Source organism: Chiloscyllium plagiosum, chromosome 16 (assembly GCF_004010195.1).
Source record: "Chiloscyllium plagiosum isolate BGI_BamShark_2017 chromosome 16, ASM401019v2, whole genome shotgun sequence".
Taxonomy (NCBI): domain Eukaryota; kingdom Metazoa; phylum Chordata; class Chondrichthyes; order Orectolobiformes; family Hemiscylliidae; genus Chiloscyllium; species Chiloscyllium plagiosum.
The window spans coordinates 33,630,482-33,645,022 of NC_057725.1; the positions used below are offsets into that span (position 1 = coordinate 33,630,482).

General features: G+C 38.3%; 1 protein-coding gene across 10 annotated transcripts in view; it reads left to right on the forward strand.

Annotated features, from left to right (window-relative positions):
• plekha7b (pleckstrin homology domain containing, family A member 7b) overlaps positions 1-14,541 on the forward strand; it is a 470,220-nt gene that overhangs the window by 208,708 nt on the left and 246,971 nt on the right. The window contains exon 1 of one of the 10 annotated variants that reach the window (XM_043705785.1): positions 5,265-5,285. The exons of the other annotated variants lie outside the window; for them this stretch is intronic. Coding sequence (XP_043561720.1) covers positions 5,281-5,285 — 5 coding nt within the window. The 5' untranslated portion in view covers positions 5,265-5,280. Of the gene's footprint in view, positions 1-5,264; positions 5,286-14,541 lie in introns of those variants that run through there. 10 annotated transcript variants of the gene reach the window in all.

The following is a 14,541-nucleotide window of genomic DNA, read 5'->3' on the forward strand; positions in this document are numbered from 1 at the left end:
TGAGGGGTGACCTTATAGAGGTTTATAAAATCATGAGGGGCATGGATAGGATGAATAGATAAAGTCTTTTCCCTGGGGTCGGGGAGTCCAGAACTAGAGGGCATAGGTTTAGGGTGAGAGGGGAAAGATATAAAAGAGACCTAAGGGGCAACTTTTTCACGCAGAGGGTGGTACGTGTATGGAATGAGCTGCCAGAGGATGTGGTGGAGGCTGATACAATTGCAACATGTAAGAGGCATTTGGATGGGTATCTGAATAGGAAGGGTTTGGAGGGATATGGACCAGGTGCTGGCAGGTGGGACTAGATTGGGTTGGGATATCTGGTTGGCATGGGCAGGTTGGACCGAGGGGTCTGTTTCCATGCTGTACATCTCTATGACTTTCTATGACTCTAAACGCTATCTGTCTGGGAATACACTGTTCAGCAATAACAGTTACCACTGATGCATTCTTGTTTTGGGTTATGATGTTCAATAAGTTAATTCATTAGAATAGTTTGATAGATTGAATTAATTTATGGTGAACTACTTAATCCTTTAGTTGAGACTGTGGAGCTGGAAAAGCACAGCAGGTCAGGCAGCATCTGAGGAGCAGGAGAGTTGATGTTTCGGGCAAAAGCCCTTCATCGGGAATCAGCTTGTTCCATACACACATCGCCCCTCTGTGTGTTTAAAAAAAAAAAGCATCTCTCAGGTTTTTTTTTTATTCTTTCCCCTTTCGCCTTAAGCTTTAAAAATGAATAAAGGCTATTAACATGTGAGCAAACTCTTACCTATGATGAGCCAAATGCAAGGGAGAGACTAAGAATCGCGTCGAAGAGATTCCAAACTGCAATGGCTTTTCTATTTGATTGGGAATGTGTATTTTTAAGATTCCTGATGAAGTGCTGATGCCTAAAACGTCAATTCTCCTGCTTCTCGGATGCTGCCTGACTTGATGTGCTTTTCCAGTACCACACTTTTAACTCTGATCTCTAGCATCTGCAGTCCTCACTTTCTCCTATTTAATATTTTAGCATGAATTCTATTGGGCGCTGCCTGTTTTTGCAATCCTTTTTAACTGTTGTGCAGTTAGTTAGTAATAGTTGCTGGTGGGTGTGGATGACAAAGGCATTAAAGGTTAAAAAACAGAAGGTTGCTTGAGTTTGCCTTTTGTCCTTTTGCGTTCCCACTTGTTTCTGAATTGAACATACATTAATTTGGTCAATAGTCTGTATTCTTCATTTCTGAAATAAATGTCCAGTTGGCAACACACTGTATAATCCAATGAAATGTATGTTATTTGTTGAACTGGATGAAAATAGTGCATTGTTTTGAGATAACTATGAGAATTAGAATTGCAGGGTACTTGAAAATTTAGATCAAGTACTGCAGGCAGCAAAGTTCAAGAAGTTTGTAAGCAATATCTACAATGCATGAGTGTGAAAATTATGGACAATCCTAAAACTGTCTTATTCCTTAGATTCTTGATCCTTGTAACTGTAACATTGCCTGTCAAAATAATTAAATGTATAATGTTATTGAAATAACAATACTAAAAGTGGAAAGAAAGAACCTGAGGGTCGTCATGCCTAAGGAGGAAGGTGACGTTGTGAAGGCAAATCATAGTAACCTGTTCAAAACTTTGCGTCATTAGTCAGGCTTCAGTCTTTTGTCCCCATCAGGGACTTCTTTCTTTGTTAGAGATGTTTTTGCTGTGGATTGTGTTGGTGTCCAGTAGCTTCCACATGCTGCAGCACCAATACATCACCTGTTCTGTCATTTACCATTGTATTTCATTTTGTTATTAACTAATTAATCTATATACCCATCTTTTTACATTATAACATTTAAAAAAAACTTATTTCTTTTCTAAAACAAAGAGCTTAAGAGAAAACATTAAAGTCCTAAACATTAAGTGAAGAACTTTTTATTTTTACTTTAAAGAATATAAATATTCACTACCAGTCAGCTACTTTCCTTATACGTGCATCACATTATGGTTCATGTTTCTTTGCTGCTGGTCTAATTGCAGGTAGGCCTTTTGACCTGTGCCTCTTATTCCCCTCTGCTTACCCTTGCTATGAGAGGTTTACTTCTGTTAGTTAAAGCACTTTTATCCCTTTTTTTACTCATTTGGTTTTTGTCCGCCTCACTGACTGGCTGACTGCCTATTATCCTTATGATTTGGAGATGCCAGTGTCACTCTGGGCTGTACAAAGTTTTTAAAAATCATAGGACAACAGGTTATAGTCAAACAGGTTTAATTGGAAGCACTAGCTTTTGGAGCATTGCTCCTTCATCAGGTGGTTGTCCACCTGAAGAAGGAGCGAAGCTCCGAAAGCTAGTGCTTCCAATTAAACCCCTTGGACTATAACCTGGTGTTGTGTGATTTTTAACCTTATTATCCTTATTTCATGCATTATATCTGACTGGCATTTTATTTACTTCGGTGTCAACATTCTGTTGTTTTCTGTTGTCCTGTGTCTCTATCACTTTGTGGCAGATGAAAAGCTAACTGAAGATAGACAATCTGTTCCTTGTAATTGTCCAACATGTGTATGCAAAGATTTGGTGCCTCATCACTTTACACACTTACAGAATCTGAACAAATCATATAATCATAGCCACTGAACCTTGGAATGCACCCTAACTGGTTGCTCTGCTGCAAAATTACTGTTTTTTTCCATCTTTACCCATGATCTTTCTTGCACCATTCCACTCTTCATGCTGTCTCTTTTTTAATATATCATGTTCCCTGAATTAACATTTATTTTTGGTCTTCTCTGATGCCATGAGTCTCACTAGTTTTTCTTCTGAAACCGCTACCTTAATGATTGTCATTTTCCCTGCATGCTGGTTGAAAACATGAAGCTAATTGTAATCCTTCCCAAACAGAGCAGTGATCATTGAGATACTGAGGGAATTTATGGATCTCTCCCAATAATCAATTGATACAGCTCTCGTCCCCAGCCATCTGGAGTGATGTCTTCACATTGACTGCCGAGGTCAGGGCTGATGTTAATTTCCAATCTGGTTGATCTGCTAGGATTTTATGAAGCATATCATCTATTTGATTTTTTTTTGTTGCGTTGCATTGCATTACTAAAGGGACTTTCTACCACAGTTATCACTTCTACAATGTCCCTATCTTCATGCATATCTCTAAAGTCCGTCATTGGCAAAATGTGGAGCCCCAGGTCAGGTCCCTATTCCTTCCACAATTGTTTTGTTTATGAATCTCTTTTTCGATTTACTATATGTTACTGTCGACTGGCTAAATCTAGACACCATAATTACACAGTGAGAGATGAAAATGCTTTTCTCCTTATCCCACACCTTCACTTCCATTGCTACAACTTTGTTACAGGTCTTTTGCTAATCGGAGCTTTAAAGTGCACCATGCCTTCATTTTTTTTTTAACTTTTGTCACATTTTTTACTGCCTCTTCAATTCATTTGGTGCAGTCACCATCCTTTATTCTGCATCCTTTAGTAGCGTTGTTAACCTGTGGGAAAACAGATGGTGAAATGCTCATGTTTTAAATATTGATATTCAAGCTGTTCAGATACATTGTTCCACATCTCTAGAGCAGGTGGGACTTGAACGCAGGGCCCCTAGCTCTGACATAGGGACACTATTGCTTCAAGCTGATGTAGTTTTAAGGTAATTCGCTTTTTTGTTCAGTAAATTCACGTCCCCTGACCCCAACAGCACAAATCTACGTTTCAGGTTTGAGAAATTTGATCTTGTTTTACCAAGCTATGTTAATTACCACTTTTTTTACATATTCAGCGTCCTCAAACCTGAAACGCAGTGTGTTCAACTTCTTCACGAAGTAAGATTAGATTATTTTCCCTACTGTATGGAAACAGGTCCTTTTGGCCCAACAAGTCCACACCGACCCTCTGAAGAATAACCCACCCAGACCCATTTCCTTCTGACTAAAGCACCTAACACTATGGGAAATTTAGCATAGCCAATTCACTTAATTCACCTGCACATCTTTGAACGGTGGGAAGAAACAGGACCACCTGGAGGAAACCCACGCTGAACACTGGGAGAACGTGCAAACTCCACGCAGACAGTCACCCGATGCTGGAATCGAACCTGGTTCCCTGGCACTATGAAGCAGCAGTGCTAACCCCTGAGCCACCGTGCCACCCCATTAAAATCGGGAATGAACTCCATTCCCAGCTTACATATTAAAGAATAAGGCTAAAAAGTTTTGGAAATATAATCTGTTCTATATTGTAGATGTGCAATCTCTCCAACATGTATGATTAAATGAGTTTGCAACTAAGACGTTCATCACTGGGCTGAAGCATCTTGCTGCTAATAAAATTCTCTACCTGTATGGTATCACTATTGTGTCCTTCCAAATGCCAGTGATGAGCATAATTTCGAAAACCTTGTTATTCCATTTAGTAAAAATATTCTGTAATGGTTTTTCAAGATGCACCTTAAAAGCTAGCTGACCATACGGTGGGCATTCCTGGGGTTTATTCTTATGTTTCAGAATTTCTCTCGTCTTTAGAATTACCAGATGTATCTCTGTTGTCAGCATTTTTAAATGATATTTCTCTTTTTGGAGTGATTCTTGCCCGTATCTGAGTAGACTTGGCAATGCCACTGCATTGAAATTTTCATTCTTTAGTGTAAAATTCATCTCCTTAATCCGCTTTCTTTGGCTTGGTGTTGATTTCTGTCTGGCAATCAATGAAGCATTTTTGTTCGGGACTACAAAAATGCAAGTTGCTACTTTGCTTCTAAACAACTTTTTTTCCAACCTTAAATTTAAACTGGTTGCACCCATCCTCTAAGCTTAACTTGAATATCAATATCACAAATGTACTGCAGAATAATGCCTGGAAAATGCAGCTTATTCCTTTTCTATATGACATCAAGTAAATGGTTCCCAGTGGATCAAATTGTCCTGCCTAAGTACGTGAATTATGTCCACTGTCTTGAGTGGATGATCAATTATTTTGAAGGTACTGTAACTAGAATTGGGTTTTGTTCCTGCAGTTGGCCTTTTGGCTCCTTCCAGTTGATCTGAAGATTATAGCAAGAATCCTTTTGGTTAAAATTTAATGTGACTTTGGTGAGGATGTCCACTTTCAGCCAAGGACATGATGTTGGCAAAGTGCTGACCTGTGTGTACACAACCTAGGATGATTCCACGTGCAGTGTTTAATTGTTTTTGATTTCAGAATATAGTCAGCACTTGAATGAGGTTGAAGAGAGAACATCACTTTGAATCTGGAAGGCTCGGAGAGTTCTGTCAATAGAAGCCCGTTGCATGAGGTGAGTACAAGTCTTCCTGATTAACTATTGAACTTTGGATGCAGTGTGGAATTGTACCAGGAGTCAAGAGCCTTGCCGATTCAGTGAATCCATTGCTTTTCTCAGATCAATGCAAGCAACTAAATGAGAAAGAAGGTTGTATGTAATCAGACTAATACATCATGATTGTCCCAGTTTGCATCATTGGGCTGCCATCTGCCACACTGGAAGTGTCTCTTTAATGATGGACCCTATTTTCTTTACGCCATTCATTGCTGTTTGCTAATATTTATCTCTGAGGGGGTTTGAGCATCTGGCAACTGAGCAACTGGCATCTTCTTTTGGAACCGTTTACAAGCTTGAAATACTTCAGCATTCCATTTACTGTTACAAATAAGTAATGACCTTCCAGTTTCTGTTGCTGGAAATTCGATTGGAGCCTCATTCATGTTTTTTGAATGTCCTGTTTGATTCCAAAGATTCTATGTTGTCTACAATCGTTTTATTTATTTGAAACTGCAAACTGTAACATTTGTTATTTTGCACCATATTGGGACCTGGACTGTTTGAAGGACAAGTACGACAGACATTAAATGCACAATATTCATGTCAGTTGAACAATGAATTCTGTTCAGCATTTTAACAATTTTAAGCAAAAAAAAAAAGAGGCATTTAGAAGTATAATGGGCGTTGTGACCTTCTCTTTAATGTCACTTGCTGCAGCAGTTCATATTGCTGTGTGACAATATCCTTCAGTTTCAACATTTCTTTTTTGCCATCTGCGTTTTTTTTTCAAAAGATATGTTGATGCAGTGTAACAGTTTTTAAACATTGGGAGGAATACACTTCAGTTGTGCTCTGCCAAGACCATGCTGTGTTGGAAAAATTCACCATTTTCTTCAATGCTTGAATTTACTCAACTATAGTTAACACTGAAGTGCAGAAATCTTGACAGAACCCACATAATTCCAAAAGAATTTGGAAAATTCATTCTGCACAAATATTGTGTTGTCAAATACATACATTTTGCTGAAAATCTTTGTACTGTCATGCTTTAGGGCATTTTTGTATTGGAAGACATGAATATAGATCTCTTGTCTGAATTATATAAAATCTTACATCGTATGTAGCCAAATCTTCAATAACTGTAAAACCTCTCAACCTTAGAATTGCATAAATTTACGTTTCTGACAACTTTATAACCCAATTGAGAAGACTGTGGTGGCAGAATGTGTGCAGGATATTTTTGCAATCAAAAACTGATGCATGTGGACAGTGTTGCTAAATTCATCTCCTAAGAATCAAATCGTTTCTTCATGTTGTGACAACTTCTGTATAAGCCAATACAGATTTTAAAGATATTTACAAATTTCTGAACTATTAATGGAACATCTGAAGACTGGTTGTCTCATTCTTTTCAAATTGTAATTCTGGGATTTGAGGGTGAGTTAATATTAATTATTAGTATAAAATGAAAAGTTTGGTCTGGATTTTGCATCAAGTGTGTGTTGAGAATGTCAACTATTACTATTATTATAGATTAAATCTTGCACCAACATCTGGAATCTGCACATGTATTTAGAGATGAAGTAGAAATATTGAAATTGCTGTGAGAATTTATTTTCATGTTTTATATTAATATTTGACCTAGAGGCTCACCAACCGTGTAAGTCCATGAAGTGGCTATACTTGCCAGTAGACAACCGATTAAAAATGCCAAAGAAAGTTGAGACTGATGGAATAATTTTGTTACTGTAACAATAAAAATTTATTTACACCTGAATCCAACACACTTGTGTGGCATTGGAAATTCAAGTTTATAAGAACTGTAGAGTCTCAAACCTTGAGAATTTAATTCAGTTGGAACAATAAAGCACATTTTGTACTTTATCCCATTTTTAGATCTTTCTTCATTCCAACTGCCTATTTATTAATTTATAATTTACTTGAATTTACTTTACATGAGGTCACAATCAATTACATATTCCAGTTGCTACTTCCTGCCTTCGACTCAGCTCATCTCCGCTTCAATCTAGTTCATATACCATGTTGTTACTTGAACTTGTTTATATGTGCTATCCAGTCCCAATAGGGGGCTACACATATGGTCAGACCCCCCAATGCTCGCAGGATGCCAAGTAAGCCACAGAATCTGTGGGCAGCTGTGAACATCATGAATGGTGATCTGCAGCAATATCTGTAAGGACCACAAAAGCAATGTTAAATGAGAACATTGAATGGAAGATACAACTCTCAGAATCATACAGAATTATAATCATTGTGTGGTATATTAGAGTATAGCTTCGTCTCCTCTTTTCGTAGAGTTTGAGTGCATCTGTCTTGTACGTAAGTGCTTCATTTTAAGCAATCTGCTGTTTTGAGGTGGACTAATAGTGCTGTTCCAATGTTATGAAATGAGGTTTCTTTTGGAATGATTGCCAGTCATACAACTCTCAAATAATTGTATGTCTGTAGACTTATGATAGAGAACATAAGTTTTATTGATTTGTGATTAGTCTGCTGTACCTTGTCGACATTTTTCTGATTGGAAGAAATTTTATGACTTGTACATCTGTCAACTGCACAGGGAAAGGTACTTGACTCTTTGTTCACATGTTAGATGCTAATTAAAATAGAAGGAATTTTACTTCTGTCCCTTCCAGCTCATTATTTTTTTAAATTCTCAGTTTGTGGTCAATCTTGATTTGTACTGTCACTGTGAAGAAAAACTATCTGAAGAATTTGCCAAGTTGACAATTTACAGTATTTCAAAAACAAGACCCACATTGTGGACAAGCTTGAACCTACAGTTCTGAGGAAAATGCACTGAACCCAAAACGTTAACTTTGATTTCTCTTCACAGATGTTGCCACACCTGCTGAGCTTTTCCAGCAACATCTGTTTTTGTTTCTGGACATACTTTTGCCTGAATCCCATAATTAGTTTGGGTTGCACTTTCTGCATTCACCTTTTTCCCCCAAGCAGCACTGTGGCAAATTCTGTCCTAATTCTGGGTTGATATGGTTCGTTGGGTCTTATTTAAGCATGTACTTGCACAAGCATGTTGAAACTTGTGAAATTTTTAACTGCTGATATATCACAGATTGCCTACATCAAGATCTTCAATTGTATACAGGAGATAACCGTGTAGGATTTTCTTGGTAAGCTGTAAGTTTGTTTTGTTAGTTCCTGAGGTGCCTCCAATGACTCAGTCAGTAAATTCATTCAATAATTGGGTGATGTTAGCAGGAGTTGCACCAAGTTCAGTTACAGTCTGCAATGATTTGGTTTATTTTAGCTAAAACCAAAGTCTTTAGAGAAAGAAAAAACGGCAGATGCCGAAATCCAAGGTCGACTAGCTGGAGGCAAGAAGAACACAGCAAGCCAGGCAGCATCAGGAGGTGGAGAAGTCCATGGTGTAACCCTTAAGGATCCAATGTTTTGACTTGTTTTTCTATTTGTTTGTATGTTTGTTTGTTTATGGTTGGTTGTTTGTGTGTGTATATCTGGGTAAACAAGTGAAAAACTGATCCATCTTTCCCACTCCAGTCGACTACTTGTAAAGCTGCAGGGATGTTCAAATGTGGATGTTTGGATGCAACAATGTTAGGCTTTTAAACTTGTAAATACAAATATATTCTAACAATGATTCTGTCATTCTCAAAATTTGCATGTAGCCAATTGCAACCTGAGTGTATTACTACTTCCCTGGATCCTGAAGAGGAATATTATTTTCGAAGAATATGGGGAGTGCTTACATTGGGTTTGCAAAGAAAGTACATGAATTACTCTCATCCCGGATTGTTCACCTGATTGATTACACTGCTCTCTATGGAATTCGATGTCATATCTGCTCTGAGTGATTTGACCTCAGCAATGGTGATACAGAAATTAATGTTGAAGCTGAGCCTAGGTTTCTTGCCAAAGATAATTGTCAATGAATTCTTATTGGGAAGAGGACAGAAGAAAATTGGATGAGGTAAAGACAGGACCCAATCAGCTTTGGTGCTTCCATCGTCATAAATATGGGTCTGTGAGTAATTTATTGGACAGCGACTGCTGTTGATGGAATTGTAGCCCAGTATGAGTTATTACCTTCTGAAGAAGACAGCATAAAATTGGAAAGAGGAAGGTGGTTCTTGGTTTGTTGCATGACATTGGCACAGATTTTACAATCCAGATTCGAAACATTGAAGCCTATAACTGACCAAAGAGAAAGCTACCCACGGGATTTGGTGATCTCTGTGGCATAGATTTCACCTTTTTGACATCAATTTCAGCATCAGCCCAAGGGATTCTCTGGTGTCTGGCCATAGTGATGTGATCAAGCAGACTAAACAGTCAATAATATTGAAAAACACTCTCAAAAGGCTAGCACTCAATTGTTAGTCTTCTCATACATTGGGAAATAAATGACTGGGGCATGCAGATTAAATTAAGTTTGCACCTGCAATTTCTTGAATTATTTTATTATTTTAAAAACCATTTACTGTAAATAGTTTTAACCATGATATAGAAATTATAATTCTATTGATAGAAAATTTAAGATTTTTCTAAGCTAGTAAAAGGCTGGAACATTTTTTGCCAGAGCATAAGAGGTTGAGAGGTGACCTCAGACATTTTAAAAAATAATGAGTATATATGGAATTAATGGTAATTGTCTTTTCCCTAGAATGGGGATTTTAAGAGTAGGGGACATCCTTTTAAGGTGAGAGGAGAAAGATTTAATGACCTGAGGGGCACATTTTTTACACTTGGTAGTTTGCGTGTGGAAAGACGTTCCTGAAGAAGTGGTGGGTGTGGGTACAATTACCATGTTTAAAAGACATTTGGATAAGTACATGCCGAGGAAAGGTTTGGAGGGATATGGGTCAGAAGCAGGTATGTGGGACTAGTTTCATTGGAGTATGTTTGGCATGAACTGAAGGGTCTGTTTCCATGCTGTATGATTCTATAAACGTTGTGTGCCATGAGAAAACTCCAGTATACCCCATTAAATGTGTGAACTTTTTTGAAAGGCTTTTCACAGTGAGAGCAACAATGTAATAATTCAGAAGTTGTCAATTCAGGTAATTTCGAAGACTTCCATTTGTTGGAATTTCAGCACTACTGTGTGGTGGTGTAGAATTACTGATGGCAGCTTTGGGACATCATGCATAACTGCACATGGGCACAGTGCACAATTGACCCAGAACAGTACAAATTTGCAGTGATTTTCTTTTCACTATTAAATCAAAGCTATTGTCTAAACTTTGTGATTTCTCTCACAACTTTGAATTTTTTTTTTGCACATGCACAGAAGTATTACTGACGTTAAGAAAATTGAAGAATTGTGTTTTGTACTTGTTAAGGTATCTGTGGAGCTGTTGCCCCTAATATCTCTCAAAAGTTACTTGTGTATTACAGTTTGATTTTGAGGTTTGTTGTGTAAAATATTGAGAAACTCACGTGGGGGAGGCAGAACTGGAGTCAGGAGGGGAACTAACCATCTCTATGAAACCTTGCTTGAAGTAAAAGTGCATTTCATAGTGTTCATGGTTTTTCAACCTGCTAATGTGACAATATACTGCTTGTTACCTTCTCAAATGGATGATGATCTCTGATCGGTTTTGACTAATTTTAATTGAAGCACCAAATAGTCACTGAAGTAGAGATTTAAATAATTCTGTCCAGCACACAGCATGAATAATTAAATAGTGCAGTTGTTTTGCCAGAGCTGAGTTAAATTGGACTTCAGTTTAATGGCATGGAGTGTATGTATTTACAGTAGGTGAAGAATTGGATCAGTCTTCCTTCCAGGTAATAATACAGAGTAGCTGCTACAGCACATAAATTCTACACTGTGCTTTCTATTAAAGAGTTTTAAAACTAGTTGCAGAATAAGGTAAAGGGCAACGTTTTAATTCTCCCCCTTTTGAGCAAGCTTTTCTGTGCTTGCGAAAAGAAGGGAAAGAAGATGTATGTTGTGCATGATGGAACATTGAAAGATAATGAAATCCATCCACAGAAATCTCTGCTAGACACCTTTTTACTAATATCTAAAATATTTCCTTAATCCACGGGGAAAAAATATATTCATTTTAATGTAGTTTTCTGCCATCTCTCAAACTTGGATTTTTCAAGTTCATTGACTTCATTGCTATCTAAACCATTGTAATTAGATTAGATTAGATTACAGTGTGGAAACAGGCCCTTCGGCCCAACAAGTCCACACCGACCCGCCGAAGCGCAACCCACCCATACCCCTACATTTACCCCTTACCTAACACTATGGGCAATTTAGCATGGCCAATTCACCTAACCTGCACATCTTTGGACTGTGGGAGGAAACCGGAGCACTGGGAGGAAACCGGAGCACCCGGAGGAAACCCACGCAGACACTGGGAGAATGTGCAAACTCCACACAAGTCAGTCGCCTGAGGCGGGAATTGAACCCGGGTCTCTGGCGCTGTGAGGCAGCAGTGCTAACCACTGTTCCACCGTGCTGCCCACAAATCTGTCACCATTTGCATGCTTTTCTGAGTTGTCATTGCTGATCCTGGTTTCAACTTTCCTTTTGACTTGGGTGCAGAAGAGATAATAGGTTGCTGTTTTTTTACTTTTCCAGCAAGTGTTATTATCCCAAAAAATGACAAACAGAATAAATTGACAGCCTCGTGGGTGAATTCTCTGGTGACCAAAGAGCGATTATCCTTTGTCTCTCATTAGCTGTGTTCAAGATTGTTGATAGGGTTGTTTTGGCCCTAAGAAAGAGCGTGTTGGCTTATCTGTTTTGTTTTTAAATTATACAGTTCAACAATGCAGCACAGGAACGGACTCTTCAGCCCAACAAACCTGCACTGATTCCTCATCGTTATTTAGAGCCTGTACTTACTGCCCATTCTCAGTTTCTGTCCCTTTGTTCAGCTCTTCATGTATCTATCAAGATATGACTTAAAAACATAAATTGGCCAAATTCAAGATGTTCACAATTCATGGCATATCTCTTAATCCCTTGAACTTTATTAATTGATTTGCATTTTAATTTTCTTGTAAGATTCACCCCCTTAGAAATTTGTAGGCATTCTAACTCCAACAATCCAAAAAAAAATTCAGAAGCAAGAAATCTGTCATTAACTTTTGTGCTTTCATGGGGTGCTGGTAAGGCCAGCATTTATTGCCCATCTCTAATTGCTCCTGTTAGATTGCTAGGCCATCTTCGAGCGTAGTTAAGAGCCAACTGGCCATGGAGACCATGTTGGCCAGACCAAGTAAGGATAACAGGTTCTGTTCCTTAAATAACCTTAATGAACCAGATGACTATCAACAATGGTTTCATTACTTGAGACGAGATATATTTCCAGATTTATGAATTGAGTTTAAATCAGCTGCTATGGTGGGCTTTGAACCCATGTCTTGAGATCATGCATCTGGGCCTTTTTAGATTTACGAGTTCTGTGCTATTATGACCACGTCACCATCTTCCTCAATGCATTGGGCCTTACAAGGTTTGGTAGGAAAAGCTAGATATAGTTGTATGCTTATTACATCCCTGACAAGCACTAATTTTTAACCCATGAGTTCTTGTTTTAAAAAAATACTTAACTGCATAAGAATACAAGAAATAGGAACCTGCATAGATATCAGCCCCTTGAGCCTGCTGTGCTAATCAGATAAGGTGAAGGTGATCTTGGATCTCTCCTCCACTCTGCCACCCAATTCTCAATCCCTTAATTTCTGTAAGAGTCCAAAAAATTATATTTTGGCCTTTAACATATTCAGCTACAAACCATTCACAGTTCTGAGATGGAGAATTCCAATGACTCATGACACTCTGAATGGTGAGTGCAAAATAGCTGTCTGACTCAGTTAGTGTCTCCTTTTTTTCAAACTCTTCAGCCATGGAAATAATTGCTCGGGATCTGCTTTGACATTTGTTTTTTAAAAAATCGTCTCATTCTAAATTTCAGGGATTGTTGGGTCATTCTCCTTGGCCTCCTTATCAGAAAGCATTTGCATCACTGCAATCAAAAATTGGTTGCATCATCTCCATGGGTACCCACAAACGCCTACCTCTCTTATTCACAAGCTCTTTCTCATACGCTCACACACACCCCTCCACCCTCTCACAGACTTATACCCCTTTACACTCTCACATACTGTCTGACAGACACTCATACACCCCCTGCCCACCCCCTCACAGGCAGACACGCTGACACACAGGCTGATACACAGACAGACACGCATATAAGCTTGTGGGGTGAATTTGTACTTGGAGAATTATATTATATTTTGCTCAAAAACTGCATGAATCCATGTAAGATTCTGTAAATCCCTTTTTTCGGAATAGAGTCAGTCTGAATAGCTGGGCAAAGACTACCTCATACAGGGTGCCTTGCCCCTTTAATGCATGATTTGAGAAGCCATGGCACCTGTTAACATTCACTTGAGAATGTAACTTTTTAAAAAAAAAAATGTTCTGGGATTTACATGTGAAAGAACTGAAACCATTATGGTCATTCTAAAAGATGAGACGCTTAACAAACAAGCCAGGTCTTTTTCAATATATAATTTCAGTTGCATCACACTAAACAGTTCCTATAAATTCTGTGTCATACGATCTTATACTCCACAATCACCTGATGAAGGAGCAGTGCTCCAAAAGCTAGTGCATCCAAATACACCTGTTGGACTACAACCTGGTGTGGTGTGGTTTTTAACTTTGTTCACCCCAGTCCAACATTGACACCACCAAATCTTTAGTCTAAGCCTCCAACCCTCTTGCAATAAAAGGTCAGCGTCACATTTACTTTCCTAACTGCTTGAGTCTGTATGTTAGCTTCCCATTACCTTGGATGTCACCCTTTCAGTCATATCTTTGCGTTTTAATGATTTGTCAACATTTTTAAAAATTCTACCAAAATAACTTTGAAACTCCACATTATACTCACCACCATCTTGTTCAATAACTTAACTTGTCTATCTCCCTGGTAGAGTTTTGTTCTTACGGCTTACTTTTCCACTCCAGTTATGTGTCATTAGTTTACTTAAAGTTATTCCCGAGCTCCTTTGGGAGAAAGGCTAATGAGTGGTAATGAGACCAAGGCCTGGGTATATTAACATTTTTTTTGAAACTCTCAATCATCCTTCTCTGTAGATATGGCTGTTCAGTAACAGTCATATAGTAAAGAAACAGACCCTTTGGTCCAACTCATCTACGCCGAACATATATTCTAAATTAATCTCGTCCCATTTGCCCCATATCCTTCTAAACCCTTCCTATTCATGTACCCATCCA